This window comes from Fonsecaea erecta (assembly GCF_001651985.1).
Source record: "Fonsecaea erecta strain CBS 125763 chromosome Unknown Scaff1, whole genome shotgun sequence".
Taxonomy (NCBI): domain Eukaryota; kingdom Fungi; phylum Ascomycota; class Eurotiomycetes; order Chaetothyriales; family Herpotrichiellaceae; genus Fonsecaea; species Fonsecaea erecta.
Genome location: NW_017387244.1, coordinates 2,688,360 through 2,704,094, shown reverse-complemented (window position 1 = coordinate 2,704,094; position 15,735 = coordinate 2,688,360). Strand labels below are relative to the sequence as shown.

The 15,735-nt window shown below is 53.4% G+C and overlaps 7 protein-coding genes across 7 annotated transcripts; 4 read left to right on the top strand and 3 right to left on the bottom strand.

The window, feature by feature from the left end:
• Positions 1-230: 230 nt before the first annotated feature.
• Positions 231-1,721, bottom strand: AYL99_00950 (hypothetical protein; the record flags this gene model as incomplete). The annotated part of the gene is made up of 1 exon (XM_018832466.1): positions 231-1,721. The coding sequence occupies one exon, from the start codon at positions 1,719-1,721 to the stop codon at positions 231-233; it is 1,491 nt and encodes a 496-aa protein (XP_018698345.1).
• Positions 1,722-2,685: 964 nt separating this feature from the next.
• AYL99_00949 (hypothetical protein) lies at positions 2,686-4,353 on the bottom strand (the record flags this gene model as incomplete). The annotated part of the gene is made up of 2 exons (XM_018832465.1): positions 2,686-4,270; positions 4,340-4,353. The coding sequence occupies 2 exons, from the start codon at positions 4,351-4,353 to the stop codon at positions 2,686-2,688; spliced, it is 1,599 nt and encodes a 532-aa protein (XP_018698344.1).
• A 1,148-nt stretch (positions 4,354-5,501) lies between these two features.
• On the top strand, positions 5,502-6,808 carry AYL99_00948 (hypothetical protein; the record flags this gene model as incomplete). Its single annotated transcript, XM_018832464.1, has 2 exons — positions 5,502-5,866; positions 5,947-6,808. The coding sequence occupies 2 exons, from the start codon at positions 5,502-5,504 to the stop codon at positions 6,806-6,808; spliced, it is 1,227 nt and encodes a 408-aa protein (XP_018698343.1).
• A 563-nt stretch (positions 6,809-7,371) lies between these two features.
• On the top strand, positions 7,372-8,714 carry AYL99_00947 (hypothetical protein; the record flags this gene model as incomplete). Its single annotated transcript, XM_018832463.1, has 4 exons — positions 7,372-7,407; positions 7,466-7,785; positions 7,853-7,907; positions 7,965-8,714. The coding sequence occupies 4 exons, from the start codon at positions 7,372-7,374 to the stop codon at positions 8,712-8,714; spliced, it is 1,161 nt and encodes a 386-aa protein (XP_018698342.1).
• Positions 8,715-10,020: 1,306 nt separating this feature from the next.
• AYL99_00946 (hypothetical protein) lies at positions 10,021-11,382 on the top strand (the record flags this gene model as incomplete). Its single annotated transcript, XM_018832462.1, has 1 exon — positions 10,021-11,382. The coding sequence occupies one exon, from the start codon at positions 10,021-10,023 to the stop codon at positions 11,380-11,382; it is 1,362 nt and encodes a 453-aa protein (XP_018698341.1).
• A 192-nt stretch (positions 11,383-11,574) lies between these two features.
• On the bottom strand, positions 11,575-13,016 carry AYL99_00945 (hypothetical protein; the record flags this gene model as incomplete). The annotated part of the gene is made up of 3 exons (XM_018832461.1): positions 11,575-11,983; positions 12,109-12,695; positions 12,777-13,016. 3 exons carry the CDS (start codon positions 13,014-13,016, stop codon positions 11,575-11,577), a joined length of 1,236 nt encoding a protein of 411 aa, XP_018698340.1.
• A 762-nt stretch (positions 13,017-13,778) lies between these two features.
• On the top strand, positions 13,779-15,515 carry AYL99_00944 (hypothetical protein; the record flags this gene model as incomplete). The annotated part of the gene is made up of 2 exons (XM_018832460.1): positions 13,779-13,860; positions 13,933-15,515. 2 exons carry the CDS (start codon positions 13,779-13,781, stop codon positions 15,513-15,515), a joined length of 1,665 nt encoding a protein of 554 aa, XP_018698339.1.
• Positions 15,516-15,735: the final 220 nt, after the last annotated feature.

Below are 15,735 nucleotides of genomic sequence, written 5' to 3'. Positions count from 1 at the left end.
AAGTTACCTTAAGTACTCGCGGGTGCTCTAATCTACAACGAGCCATTGTGCCGAGTAGTACTTGGGAGAATGTCTTTCTGACTTGTGTTACAATGACAAATATAACTTCCGCTTTAGCACCCATGGACAGCGGTCGCCTGCGGCCTCTCTTGATAGATAGGCCTGGTATTCCATGGACTTGTCGGCCGCGTGAGATCGGGTCTCGTGTATGGGTTTCGGGTCCCCAACCCTCATCCATACCGTGCATTCTCAACCTCTTCGTCGAACCACGCAGGAGGAATGCCATAGTTGATCACGGTGCTCTTGACCTTCGTATAGCTCTCGTAGGCCTCGACGCCATTCTCCTTGCCCATCCCGCTTTCTTTAAACCCTCCCCAGGGCGACGAAGGGTCGTTCAGGTGGTGTCCGTTGATCCAGACGATGCCCGCCTCAATCTTTTCCGCCATCCGATGTGCCTGGGAGATATCGTTCGTCCAGACCGACGCTCCCAACGCAAAGGGGCTGTCATTGGCGACACGGATAATGTCCTCCTCAGACTCGCATTTGACAAGCGCGATGACTGGTCCAAAGACCTCGTTGCAGGATAAATCAGAGCCATGGTGCGTTTCGATGATAGTGGGCTCGAAGAAGAACCCCTTCCCTGCCACAGTCGTCGGGTTTCCACCACAGAGGATCTTGCCACCTTCCTTGACGGCACGGTCCACGAATGCGGTGCATCTCGCTTGAGCGGCCTTCGAGATGACCGCTCCAATCTGTGTCTGTGGATTTTGTGGATCGCCTATCCGCAGGGCCTTGACTCTCCTCCCCAACAGCTCGGCAAATCCATCATAGAAATCCTTGTGTACGAGCAGACGACTTCCGGTCACGCACGTCTGGCCACTTGCGATGAAGCTGGCGAAAAGTGCGGCCCTCACGGCCTGCTCGACTTCGACGCTTGGGAGAAAACAGACTGGGGCCTTTCCCCCCAGCTCCGCCGTGATCGGAATCATGTTTTCCCCCGCCTTCGACGCGATGGCCTTGTACGTGGCGATCCCGCCGGTCAAATCAATCTTGGCCACCAGGGGATTCTCGCATAAGAACTTGCCCGTGTCTCGTCCGTAGCCACACACGATCTGCAACGTCCCATCTGGTAGTCCGGCCTCTTGAAACAACGCTCCGAGCCGCAAAACCGACAACGGTGCCAGCTCGGAGGGCTTCACCACCACCACATTACCCGCCGCGAGCGCCGCCGCGATCTTCTTCGTCGCTATCAGGAGAGGATGGTTCCAGGGCGTAATCTGCACCACCACGCCCAGCGGCAGGCGCGTGACAGTATTGATGACCGGTCCCTTGAAGGGCGTGACCCGTCCCTCATGCACACGAGCCAGCGACGCAAAATACTCCAGCCACTCCGGTATCCTGGCCAACTGGGCACGCATCTCACGGACAGGCCGGCCGGTCTGCTGCGTCTCCAGCTCGACGAACTCTGCCATCCGCCCTCGCAGCAGCACTGCCGCCTTGGACAGGACGGAGAATCTCTCTGACGCGTCGGCGCGTGACCATTTGCCAGTGCGAAATGAGTGCAGAGAATCGGAGATGATTGCATCGACGGCTTCTCGCGGCGTGGCGTCGACAGTGCCTATCGTGGACTCGGTCGCGGGGTTGATCACCTGTATGTGGTCGGCGGTGGGAGCGGTGTGCGCACCGTCCACCCAATTAGACGTATGTAGCAGGGCTGGCATCGTGCGACCCTATTGATGTGGATGCTAAGATACTGCTGCCATGTGGGAGGGTACATAGTAGTACTATCTATCAACCGTCCACATCAGTTTGCCCACCAACGCCAAGATGAGTAAAATCTGCTGCTCGGAGCTTTTAGCCCGAGTGGAGACGAATATATTGCCGCCCTACGCTCAGCCATGCTTATCTTGACCCCACTATTATACACCTGAAACGGCAATCGTGCCTATTGCTGCCCTTTAGAGTGTGATAAGCACTCAGAGGTCACTTCATATACTTACTATACAGCATTTCCTCTAGCATTCTCGCACATTGCGTTGTAACAACCTCAATGCGTGTGATGGCCCCCCATTACCGAGCTCCCACTTCGATCTTCGCATAGTCGCACGCCAACGTGATGCTTATCCAATTCTAATTACTAGACGCATCAAGGGGCTTTTTGACAGGCGCATCAAGTGCGCCGACGCGGCATTGACGCAGTCTTGAGAAAAATGATAACTATTAGTAGTACTGCCGGTTACATTTATTCTCGCGAGCGTCCTCATGACCAAGTGAAAAAGAAACGACTCAGAGAATCTAAGACGAAATTCAGAAGCCGCACACTTCTTGGTCTTGATGTGTTCCCATCAGCCTATCTATGACAGTCACTTCGACATGTGGTCATGTTTTGGCAGACACTGCTTTCTTTGGTCAAGGGTCACAAAAGGACTAGTAAGCCTGCTCTATTGTTGGTGGTATGCTTGAGTGCAATGTAAAGGCGACACGAATTACTACGAATTAGGTTTAGCTGGCTTTGTATCAATCCTTTCCCTGTTGGGAAAAGCACCCAAAGGCGCGACCACCCCTTTGACTGCGTTTAGATGTTGTCGTTGAGTCATCGCCTGAGTATGAATACTACTAATAAGTGTTTGGCATGGGGTGCTTCTAATATGCACTAACAACTACCCCAGTTCGAGCTTTAAGCAATTATAGTCTTCTGCTGTCGACTGATCTACCCTTGCTCAACAAGTAATCGCCACCAACCAGGAATTTGATCAGTCCGTAAACACCGGGTAGAGGTCTGGTTCGCCAAAACCAAGCGACCACCCAGCTTGTTGCTTCCCCCTGACCCTCAAGTCGTGCACGCAGCACGTCATTCCGTGTAAGGCCCAATTTGCCAGTTTCCGCTTCGGTCGGGTCCTGGACCTTCTCATATACAGACGGCAAGGATGCTGCATTGTACTTCTCCCGCAGGGCGGTGTACCACTTGCGATCATAAATTGACCAGAATTCGTCCTCGGTATAGAATGAGCTAGCAAACAAGGCTTTCTGGCCGCCGTGTATGCGGAGCGACCTCTCGAGAGCTCGATTGACATTACCAAACTCTTCCGCATTGGCGAAAGACATCCCGTAGAGACCAACATCGATCAATTTTTCAGGCTCCCTCGTGCGCGGGCACCTTACTGAAGAAGTAAAGGTGGGTTTGTCGTGATAGATATTGGTGACGGGACATAGCCAAATGGGTCGCTCGGAGAGGTCAAGGATCTGCGATATGTCGCTTAAAAAAGAGCTCGCATTAGACAGTGGCACTGCGAGATCTTGGACCACGAAACTCCGCGCCAGTTTCGCTGTATGAATGACTTGGGTCAGGGCTGTCGCCTGAAGCAGAGAATCCAATGCCCAACGAAACAGACGGTTGCAGGGCAGGTTGAAGTACGCAAGAGCAGCGTTACCTCCCCAGAATGCGCCGCGGTCGTAACGAAAGAGATAGTCCAAGATTGGGACTGTGATTGTCGTCTTCTCCTGTGCCAATGTAAGTGATAGGGCATGCATGCAAAACCAAGGGTCGCTTCTTTGCTGGAATGTCTGATGCAGGCCTGGTGGGAGTCGCTTCCTACTCAGCCGACCCGTCATGACCAGAGCAAGATTGTGTCGGAATATAATGCCATCCACGTAATCGACTCTGTTCTCGCGGACTTCGGATTGGATTTGCTTCAGGGCATCATCTTTCGCGGCAGCTCCACAGAAAGGACTGTATGTCAGCTCAACGTAGGGGCTCGCAGGGATGCACTGCACCCGCAAAAGTGTGACGATGCCCAAGGTCCCTAAAGTTCCAGCAGCACCATAAAAGAGGTCTGGGTGTTCGTGTGGTGATGCGGTCACGATACGACCATCGGCAAGCACTATTTCGATCCAGTCGATCGTCTGCTCGAACAGCCCAAACTTGAAGCAGCTGCTATTCCCGGACGCTCCTGAAAATGCCCCGCCAACAGTGACATTGGGAAACTCCATGACAACCTTGGGCAGCAACCCGTAAGGAAGGACAGCTTGGACGAGGTCAAAGATGGTGACATTTGGTTCCACCAATGCATATTGCGCTTCCTTGTTGATCGAACATATTTTTGACAGATGGCTTATGTCGACGATCTGGTTGGGGTTAAATAGAGTGGGCCTTGTACAACTCGTTGTTTTGTGGTAGATTCGAAACCCCTTCTTGCGGAGGTGGAATGTCTTCACCTCAGATGCCAGGTGCTCAACACAAATGGCATGGCTTATGCGCTGGGATGCGAGCCTCTCTGTTTATAGTCAGCTAGTGGCCTCGTCAAGTATAGTGTCCGCCGGGGGGAAGTTTCGGACCAACCTTGACGATGACATCGTTGCCAGTGGAGAAATCGCAAGCAAAGAATGAGAGATAATCCGGAGAATACGATTATCAAGTGAGGGGTGGAAGCAGTCTGTAAAATTAAGAGCATTGTCTGCAGAGGGAAGGGCAATGCCATTGTGCGAGTGAGTACTATACCAGAGAAGATTGCTCAAGGGCAACGACAGCACCTCCCAAGAGCTGCTTTAACTCTATCTCGGTTTTCCAAAAAAGAAATACATTGGAATGCGGCTCTCTCTCTCTCTCCTCAGTGTGTCTGCCCTGCCGGTTAGCCATCGGGCCTTGCCGATGCAGTACTGACAGTAGCTGCAGATGATGGTGACAGTCAAGGATCGCCGGTTGCCCTATTCTGTAAGAACAGATGTCTTCGTCATATCAATACCGCGCCTTGCAAGACCCCGGGACTCAAATCTCAGCATTCAGGCCAGCCGCCTGGATGAAAGTGAGGCAATGCGAGGGCCAAACCAGGCGTTTTAGTTGGACTTGTGGGCCCATCGATCAGGCTCGCCCCACAGCGGCCCGCAGGGTTGCACCTTTCCTTGACCGGTTTAGTGGAAATGCTAAATTTCACCTACCGTGCCGTCCCGACTGCGCCTTGTTTGTACCTCCGCACTCTGCGTTAGTACGGAGTAGGTAGGTTCCCATGAAACAACGCATTCCTTCCACACAAGCGAGCGCCCGAGCAGCTAGCCCTAGTCTCTGTTAGGCATCAAGACTTTCCCGACCTCCAGACAGTTGAACCCGTTGTTCTTTGAATGTGATCAGGTGATAAGGGTGAGGGATCCATTCTGCAAGGCAGACACGATCACTTCCACCCTCGTAAGAGGCAGGAGGTTTTTTCATGGGACGCAGCGCCAAGGACCAGAAACTACATACAGTACATGCAACTGCCAAACAGCCTACAAATTTGGTCACAGCCTAGTACATCATCTCCAACCCTCTGCTCACAAGCCCCCTTTCGCCCCTTCGTCAAGACCACTTCAGGCTTTTCATACAGACCAGCCTAGGTCAATGTGACATCCTTCACCGAGCCTACCTCTTCAGTATGTCACCTTCGCACACTTCAACAATGCGTGAGTCGGATCCATGCTCCTCGATAAAAACATCAAGACCGAGTCCCATGTTCTTGGCCGACAAAATCATGTCAGGACGTCGACGGCATGTCCTGGTTACAATTGCACTGCTTCTGATCTTCGGATTCGCGGTTGACAGCATGTGGTTGCTTCTGCTGCGCAATAGCTACATGTCGACCCTGGCTCACATCAGAGACGTTGGACCCCGACACCTGCCAGGCTCTGATACGCCAATTCGCTCGCGATATTCGGGCATCCCTTTGTTGGATTATTGGTTTGCCGTCATGCAAACAATTCTGGCCAACGTAACAGATGGCAGCGCCCCAAGGCTTTCTCTGTATGCCTTTCACTTTGCAGGACAACTCGGCTCGATGACGACACTATTGATTATGGAGTCGATGCGAGTTGGTAACAAAGGGACCCTTGTCAGTTGGTGAGATACATCAATACCTGCCTTCCCTTGTTTCTTTTGGGCTCGGTGCCCCGGTATCTGAGACACTGACGTTTGCAAAGGTTTATGCCTTGGGGCCTTTTGATGACCGCATATGGCTACGCAGTGATCATGCCAGTCTATGGCATCGTGCATCTGTTTGTATCATCGACGACGTCGCCGTCATCGGAAAACGTGCAGGCAAAGCAGGAAATCCAGATTCCCGATCACATTGGACTGTACACGTTGCCTGCGGCTATTGTGCTGGGCTACGGAATGCCGGTGCTTCTCATGGCGCTCCCGATATTCACTACGGATTGGCATCAGCTATTTGTCGCTGGCTGGCATCTCTTTCCGATTTGGGTGGCTCTCTCCCATTTCCTCCTCAAACTCTTAGCCTCGTCTGTTTCCATTGGCCCCCCACTCAATTCCACCCCGAATCAGACGATGTCCAGCGCTACAGAGTACGACAAAACCTATCGCTTTACAAGAAAAAGAAGCCTCAGACGATCTTACAGAATCGCGTTCAGGTTATCTGCAGCCACACATGTCCTTACCATAATAATCATCGGTCTGGCCCAAAGATTTCCTTCATTATTTCCTTCGCCGCAAGATCAACCTATTTCGTGGTCGAGTGTATTCCTCCCGGATTACTGGCGAAGCACCACACCAATGCAGGATTTTGTACAGGGCACCTTGAACCTGCTTCAATACGACCAATATTCAGGTTCCCTGGCCGCCCTTACCTGGGGTGTCGGGGTTTACTGGCTCTCATTGCCTGAGAAACGTGATGTCATGGATTGGGTCTTCATGGCAATCGAAGTCACGGCAATCAGCGTGTGCTTTGGGCCCGCAGCAGCCTTGACGATACTGCTGTCGAGAAGGGACCAGCATCTGGTAAATCCATTTCCAGAGCTCCGACGTGGGCGGTTAACGTTCGTGTAAAGCTTTAACCATTTGTTAAGCGAAAGAGCTGCAAGAGGGAATAACAAGTGAGTCGATGAAGCTAAAGCCTGCCCGCAAAGTGCGACAATGTCGGGCACCCATCGGGCAACATAGAATTGCTTACTTGAATACGCAAATAAGGCGCCTCCGTGCTTGTTTCTCCGAGTATCGCGGGCGCAAGATCTATTGTACGCCTGTGATTGGACTGTCAGAGTCACCGGTTTGTAGGCGAGCCTCGAATTTCCGCCCTTGCATGGTCTAACACAGGGCACTGTGCATTAGTGCGTCAATGCTATTGGTGCGTCGTGCCAGCCACCTCACCCACTACCTGCTGGCGTTAGATTCCTATGCAAGCCTGTCACAAGGATCACATCTGTGGATAATGTTTGGCACAGAGTATCGCCCTGTGGTACTGCTTTGGACAAGCCATATAAGGATTTCCGCGTGGGAGCTCTGAGCCTCGTTGGCTTACCTCAACTAACGGCAAAACTCTTGTTTCGCAATATTATTCAGTTCTTTAGAGTCCCGCACGAATTATTTCCCCCAAGATATTGAACGTGACGATGGCCAGGTCCTTCAGATTTAAGGAATTTGTCCTGGTATGTCTTCAGCTCCTGCTAGGCTGTGCAATGAGTTTGCTGATCCGCTCGAATCCAGTTTCTGTCCAGTATCAGGGGCGATATCGCCAATGTGACAGCGCCTCCCTTCTTTCTCGCACCACAGTCCTTCCTAGAAGGCCTCAAGTGCTTTACAGAGCGTCCGGCATTGTTTTCGGCCCCTGCCCTAGAGACTGACCCGGATAAGCGAGCAATGCTAGTGGTGAAATGGTGGCTTTCCTCTCTGAAGGCCGCGTTCTACGTTGGACAGAACGACAAAGCTGGAATACGCAAGCCATTGAACCCATTCCTCGGGGAACTCTGGTTTGGAGACTGGCAGGACGAGACTAACAAGACTAGCATGATAGTCGAACAAGTTAGGTTTGTCTTCCTACTCGCCGGCGGTAAGACTAGTGTGGGCAAAGCGCTTATTGACGGCTGGTTTCAGTCATCATCCTCCCATCACCGCTTGCTACATGTGGGATGAGGAGAACGGGATTCGGGTAAGTTTAGAGCTTAGGTGTCTACGTCTGCAAAGGCAACTAACTGCAGCATGACAGGGCGAAGGTTACACACGGGTTGAGATGACATTCTCCGGCTTTCTCAATGTCAAACAGACGGGCCACGCAATCCTGCACATAGACAGGTACAACGAGAACCATTTGCTACCGTTACCGAGTTTCCAGGTGAGAGGATTCATGGGAGGACACCTGTACCCGGAAATCACAGCAACCTATCATGTTGTGTCGAGCTCTGGATTCACGACCGAGGTCCAATTTCTGGGCAGAGGGCTTTTCTCCGGAGTCAGAAATAGCTTTCGCGCCCAGATGTATCGAACCGACGACAAGGCCCGAACAGCGGTTTACAAATTCGAAGGTCAGTGGAACGACAAATTTGAAATATGTCACGTTCCGACGGGATCTTTGGAAATGCATACCGTGGATTCGTCGCCCTCAGCGACCACTTTGGGCAAAGACCTCTCGGACCAGGACCCCTGGGAAAGTAGGAAAGCATGGGCCAAAGTACACGAAGCGCTGCAGCAAGGCGACATGCAGGCAACCATCAAAGAAAAGTCGAAGCTGGAGCAGGCGCAGCGGGATATGCGGAAGAAAGAAAAGGCGGAGGCCAGAGGTTGGGATGCTCTCTTCTTCTCACAGATGGAAGACCAATATACCCTATTCCACGACCTGACCTCCAACGTCCATTGGCCCCTGCAGCCAGAACGGACCAAGGGAGTGTGGAAATTCGACCACGAGAAGGCAAGAGAAGCGTCGAGCCCCTATCGCAACGGGCTGACTCCTCTGGGTTGACGCTATGAACGATTTTCTATGACTTTGTGGATTAGGAACGGATCGCCGCGTGGGAGAGGAAGTACCTTGCCGATCTCCAGGCTGCTGGCCGAAAGGCTAAACAAGCCAGGTGTAGCAACATACATGCCTACCATGAGCAGCTTTCCTGGGACTCATATGCGGGACCCTGAACACTTTGGATGCCCTCTAACCCAAATAATCTCTCCGTAGCCTTCACGGGTCATTGCCTATCTGAATCGTCAATCATGGCTGATGTTATCCCGACCGCAGTCCCCTGATGGCTACGCTTATCCAGAGGCACAGTTTAGTATAAAACCCCTGGTAACATGCAAGGGCCTACCCTGTGGCACAAGATACTAATGGCGAACACTCTGTGTAGGACGGTAAAGGCAACCGTGGCACTTTGCACGGCCACAAATAGTTGAAGTCTATTGGGCCTCGATGCTGGTTATTTGTCCCTAGCATCCTGCCAACGCATTCGTCTGCTATTTTGCTTGGCCAACAACCTGGACAAAAAGGCAACCAATGATCCCGGAAGCGAGTTTTATTGACCGGGTTCAGGGCCCCCTAAATATACCTCTACGCTTTCATATGACGATCTTTACCGAGTCGAGATAGGAGCGAGCAAGCCTCACCCATGAAGGGCCAGCCAAATTATGAAACTGCCGTGCCTGTGGGTTTCCGGAACATGAGGCTCTTTGCATTGTGCAACAAACATGTTTGTTTGATCCACAAGGCCTGGTTTCACCGGGAAGGGTATCTTCATGTGAGCAAGGCTGCTGCTAATCTTGCCTCGCAATCTCCATGCTCAGCTCGTGGGACTTGGTTTCGAAACTGGCATCGCATCGGCATCTCAACAGGCTTCCACGAGCATCCAGTATTGATGACGGCCGCTAACGCTCACATGGTTCAGTCATAAAACGACGTGGCGATGCTTCCCTGCTGATCGACGACCAGGCAGAAGAGAGCCAGGCAACGAATAATCATTGGAGGGGCCCACCACTAGGGATAAAGCAGACATGGAGCTTGTTGCAACGAGGTTAGGCAATTCGGCAGGACTGTGATGGCCTTACTACGGGCACGGGATCGTGGAAGGTCGGCTCTACACCTCATCGGTCATGGCAATTCCCGGCTTTTTTTATGTTTAATGCTTCCTTGAGTTACTGCACACGTTATTGTTGTACAGTATGTCCCAAAGCACTCACATTCATTCACTGGCCGGCTCAGGGGGGCAAGAGGGAGCCGTCTGCGCCATGAAAGCCGGGGGCGACAGTTACATTCCTATATCTATGGCATTGGTACGGCGATGGCAAACTGCACACCGATGTTTCCTGTAACGAAGACCCATCCGATGGCAGCCCCAAATGAACCTATCCACGGCGGCTCTTCCACGTCTGGTCTTGACCTGGTCCATGGCTGGGTCGGGTCACCCAATATCCGTGGGACGGCCGACATCGTCAAGAGCTGTGTTGTGACGCTGGGACTCTGCAGCTGGTCCGTACTATGCTTGAACGTCCCTGATCCCACGGACACGGTGCGTCGCTGTGGTTTCCTCCGAGTGAAGCTATGGTGGACCATGGTGGCGTTGGTATTCCCCGAGGTCGTCACTGGCGTTGCTGGCGAGCAGTGGCGGGCCGCGACTCAATGCAAAGAAGACTTTGTCGCGATGGGTTTCGCAGACTGGTCGATGAGGATGGCCTTCTTCGCAAACATGGGTGGCTTCATGCTGAAGGCGCCCGACTTCCCCGAGTTCCCCATCAACGGCCAGCAGCTTGCATATCTCATCCAGCGAAAGTATGTGGCTCTACCCGACTCGATCGACTCTGCCATCCGAGACAAGAACAAGGCTGATGGCTTTGCCCGGATGGTCACCGTCGTGCAAATGGTGTGGTTCATGCTGCAGTGTCTGGGTCGCGCATTCCAGAGCCTGGGGCTCTCGACTCTCGAGCTCACCGTGGTGGCGAACATCTTCGGCACCATCTGTTCCTTCGCATTCTGGGCCCACAAGCCCCTCGACGTCGAGAGCCACGTCGTCCTGACCACGACCACACCAATGGCCACCATCCTCGTCGAAGCCGGCGACGTCGCCTGCAAGCCCTACTCACGGACTCCCCTCGACTTTGTCAAACCCGCCCGGACCCGACCGAACCTCACGACAACCTGCTGGCTGGGAGTGCAAACCATGTTCAACGCCGAACGCGATCCTCCCGGCCGCCCCATCCGCTCCATCGGCAACACCGAAACCCTTCCGGCGGGGAGCTACCACAAGTGGGACGTGTGTTTCTTCGTCCTGTTCCCGCTGCTCTTCTTCGGTCTGCACGGCGTGGCCTGGTGGTTCACTTTCCCGACCCCCGTCGAGGCGCTGCTGTGGAAGATCGCGACCGTGTCCCTCCTCAGCATCAACGTCCTGCACTACGGCCTCGTCTACACGTACATCTACCACCCGAAGGAGATCGGCATGGCCGTCGCCGGCCGCCCTACCAGGGACATCTGGGAGTTCTACGAGGTGGCTCCGCGTTGGCTGATCTACAGCAGCCACTGGTTCGGCATGTTGATCTACATGTTTGCCCGCCTGTACATCCTGGTCGAGGGGTGGAGTGGCCTGAGGAGCCTGCAGAGCCGACTGTACCGCAGTGTAGACTGGTCGAATTATATCCCCCATTACTGAACATGAGCAGTTTCTCTCTCTCCAGGAGTTTGGAGACAGAAGAGAAAAATAACAAATAGGGGATTTGTGTATTTAGAGTGACATAGAATTCTATTCTTCTCCATAGTCCTTGTCGTGTGCCGTGTCCCTCCCTGAGACGTCTTTATTCGTAAACCTGTACACCGTGCAAGAGTCGCTGTCGACAATACCCCCCTACTGTGTTGTCTTGACGCGGAACGGACACGCACCCTTCGGCAGCATCTCATCCTTCAAGTTCTGCGCGGCCTCATTCCCATCTGGCACCAGGCCTCGCGGACCGACCTCGCGCAGATCGTAGCCCTGAGGCAGGTAGGCGTCGCCGTGGTCACCGGGGATGGGCTTGCCCAGGGCCCAGAAGATCCAGGCCTGCAGGTTCCAGCGCGCCGCGAAGTCGTCCTTGACGTAAATGGGCAGCCCGCCGTAGATCTTGGTGTTGTAGCGGCCGTGAGTGTTGCTCGTGTCATCGATGTACCGCGTGCGCCACATTTCCGGGCGCGGCAGGGCGAGGTGGCGTAGGATGACGCGGCGGCAGGCGAGCACGATCTGCGTGAAGGTGTAGAAGAACTGGGGGGGTTTCTCGAGCCTGAGTTCAGATGAAGCAGAATTGGGTTGGTCAGCTGGTTAATCCTTTCCTGATCGAACTGGATTGGGAAGAAAGGAAAACGGGGCTAGGGGATGAAGGGGTGGGGAGAGAAAGGCAAACCGTACATGACTGCTTTCGTGAGCCGATCGTCCATCAGTGACTGGAAGGCACAATACCCCGTCGCCACGAACCTCTTGGGAACGGGCCATAGGATGTAATTGAGTGATGCACAGGCCAGCTTATGATTGTTTTCGTGAGGCACCATCGCCGTCTGCTCGTATGCTTCTCCCCATAGCAGAATCTCATCCAACCAGTGTGCACCGTCCTCCCAGCCTTGGTCACAACTGGGCAGCGCAGCGTAGTCTACGTGCATGGCGTCGCCCACGCCTTTCCAAAACGTCCCAATCGCCGCCTTCTCCATGGGCGTGAACTCGCGCCATTCGTAGCGGGAGATCCAGCGGAGTGGCTCGCCAGCGAACAGGCTGAGGGTGTATAGCATGTCTTCCTCGGAGATCTTGCCGGCTCTGCGGTAGGTGTCGTGGATACGGTTGGTGCGTGCGACGGCCTGCAGCCACCTGATCGAGGAGGGCAGGCTGCCCTCGATTTCAAACATCAGAACACCCGTATCGGCGAGGCGTTTCGGGATAATGTCCGTCGAGGTGAGCTGCTTGGTGGACACCAGGAGCGACGAGATAGATGGGATGCCATATGTCTGGGGCAACTGTCAGCTAGGCGGCCTGGTTCACTCACGTCGCAGCCAATCCACAGTGCGACTCCCCAAGCGTCTGCATACCCTGAAAAGTGCGAACTCCATGGAGTTGAGAAAACTGAACGGGAACTCCATCTCAGCCAGCTCGTGGTGAATGGATGCCGCATCTTCAAAGGTCATGGCCCCCATGGGCTTCACGGTGCCATAGCCAAAGCGGCAAAGCAGAGCGTCTCTTCTTTGGAATCGAAGCGCGCGAACAATCAGCAAATACGCAATGCACCCGATTGCAAGAGCTAGGCTCTGCGTCGGAGTGAGCGAAGTCATAATGGGTTGCCTTTTCCTTGGGTGGACAGAGGTGGGATCTGGTTCAGTTTGGGAAAAGAGTGTGCTAAAGTCAAGGGAAGAACCACGCCATCTGCCTCTTGGTTGTTTCGTGAAGGTGATGTGCCGTGAGTGCAGCCTCAGTGAGGCCAGCCTTGTAAGTGACACTGCTGGGCGCCCGACTCGGCGGGTTGGAGAGTTTCAGGGCGACTAGGTGAGGTTAGTTCAGGTTGGTGAGGTTAGCGGTGCCCACAGTTTTACTGCCTGGGCATCGGGGGCGGGAGGGGAGGAAGTTAGTTTTAGGGGGGGGCGTGTAGGGGGCGTGGTTGCCTTGCTGCGGGCGCTAATACTGTATCTACTGTATTAGATTACTGGTAAGCTTAAGGGACCCTTTAGGCGTCCCCGCGGCTCCTTTTCAAGTTCTTGCTCCTTGAGGTTTAGCACTTTGACAACCACGACCTTATCAGATGTTGCCCATGTCTCCCATTACTGGAAGTCTTTCATTGACAGCAGCGCTCGTAACCCCAAGAGAATAGTGGTTCGCTCAACTACACGATGTAGGGGCCAAATCGACCGGGGCACAAAAGCCTCAAAGTGGTTCTCCTGCCGTTCACTCGTCAGGATGGTTATGATTAAGGCGGCGGGGTGCCGATCAAAAGAGGAAAGTGTAGGCAAACGCCGAGGCTTGTGTCCTTCTATCTTCCGTCCGTGGTTCCGACTTCTTCATTCGTCCATATCACCATTCTGCACGTATTCGTCGCTGGCATGGTGGATAGCTCTGCAGAGTCAACGCCACGTCGAAGGGTCCGCACCGGTTGCTTGACCTGCCGAGGGAGAAGGCGCAAATGTAGGCAAAACTCGGATTCTGGCCTCGAATATATAAACCCCCCCCCCCTGACTGCATGCTAACGGGGCCTAGGTGATGAGGGCAAGCCGCAGTGTCAAAACTGCCGCACCAAGAACCTTCACTGTCGATATGGGCTCAACATCACCTTTGTCGGTTCCAGGAAGAAAGGAGGTGACGAAGCAGAGAGAAACAGCATACACTTAGCTGGCACATCCCGTAATGACCTGCAAGCTGAGCAGGCGGTAGCAAGCTCGCTGGAGCTAAGTTCTCGAGACGAGCATAGACTTGCAGACCAGACCGTCATTGAGCCTTCTCAAAGCGCGTCTCAAACCCAGACTCTTTCGGCGAACCTTGGTGACGCCGGGAACCTTGTCCTGGATCACCGTCCTCCAAAAAGCCCGGCTCGGCTGTTTTCTGGCAGAGCTTTCGAGCCGTTCCGTCAAGATATTGATTCTTCCCTCACTTCACCTTCCAGCACCAGAGCTTCTCGAGCATGGGACAACGAAGCGCGCCGCGAACCTGACTCGGCAGATGGGCTTATTCTCCCATCCCAGCCTAATGTCCTGGATATCTTGATATACTACCGATACAATACGGCTGTCCAGATAGACCTTGGTGTCGGGGAAGAGTACTTTGGTGTTCGAGTTTTACATCGAGCCGCTCACTGTCTGAGAGTCCAAAGAAGCATTCTTGCCCTTGCAAGTTACCAGCGAGCGTTCAGTGGCTCTTTTCATCGGCCAGACGAAGAAATTGCCAGCTTTGAATATGCTACAGCGGCAGAGGAGATCTGTGAAGAGACAGACGAGCAGGAGGACATCCTAGTTTCTCAGTCTCTTCTGACACTGCGCAGCATGATCATCAACTCGCCTCATCAGTGGGAGAATGATGTTCAAGGTATTTGCGGAGCCCTTGCTTCCGTCCCCACCGGCGAGTTCGAAGAGCTCTGGCATCTTGTTGCACGTCTTTGTCTTGCAGCAGGATTGATGGCAAAACACACATCACCCGTGGTGAGCTTGTCCTTCCTGACGCGGAGTACTGTCCCGATTTTTGCAGGACAACAGATATCCAAGAAGCAGCAACTCGGACAGATTATGTCCATTCTCGAACGCACTCTACCTCTGTCCTTCTCCCTGAATCGGCACCAACTCACGAGAAATGTACCCGTGGCTGCGGAATGGCAATCCTGCTGGAGCAACTCTCAACTGTGGTATGCGACACGCAGCGATGACATGCAACAAATTCTTGGAGTCGAAAGCCCAAATGGGTCGCACGACGATGTTGGCTGGACGGTCCTGGGGTTCCCAACCCTGATTTTCAGTAACGCTTGTGCCCTGGTGGCGAACATGGTCTATCATTTGACCTCCCTTCTCCTTCTACAGTACAAACCACGGCTGGTTAAAGCTATGACAGACGGCGGTTCATCGACGTCTGCGCAGTGGCATGCGCTCAGGATCATTGGAATGGTTTCCTCATCCGATAGCAGCTCTGTGTGGAATCCGTTGGTGGCCGCTGCTGTCATCCGTGCCGCGCAGAGTCTCAGCCACCCTTCCCAACTTCGTGCAGTCGCAGACCTGTTACGTGATGCTGTCAAGTCTAGCGGGATGAATCTGCAAGAAGAGATTCAAAGGCTGGAAAGTGTGGAATATGCATTTTGATACTGCAGCACGTACTCACATTTGTATACATACATGTATTCTTCTCATGATTTATCCCAAGGGGAGTTATTTTTGCTCTAAATTTTATGCAGTATTTGCAAACATCAACCTCTTCATCCAGACCGAACTTACCTATTGGCAGGTCGTCGCGAATTAAACTCGGAGTAAGTAAAGGGCTTATAGGCATCCCTTAACTGGGTGCCACAGGCTCTAAGCCTAC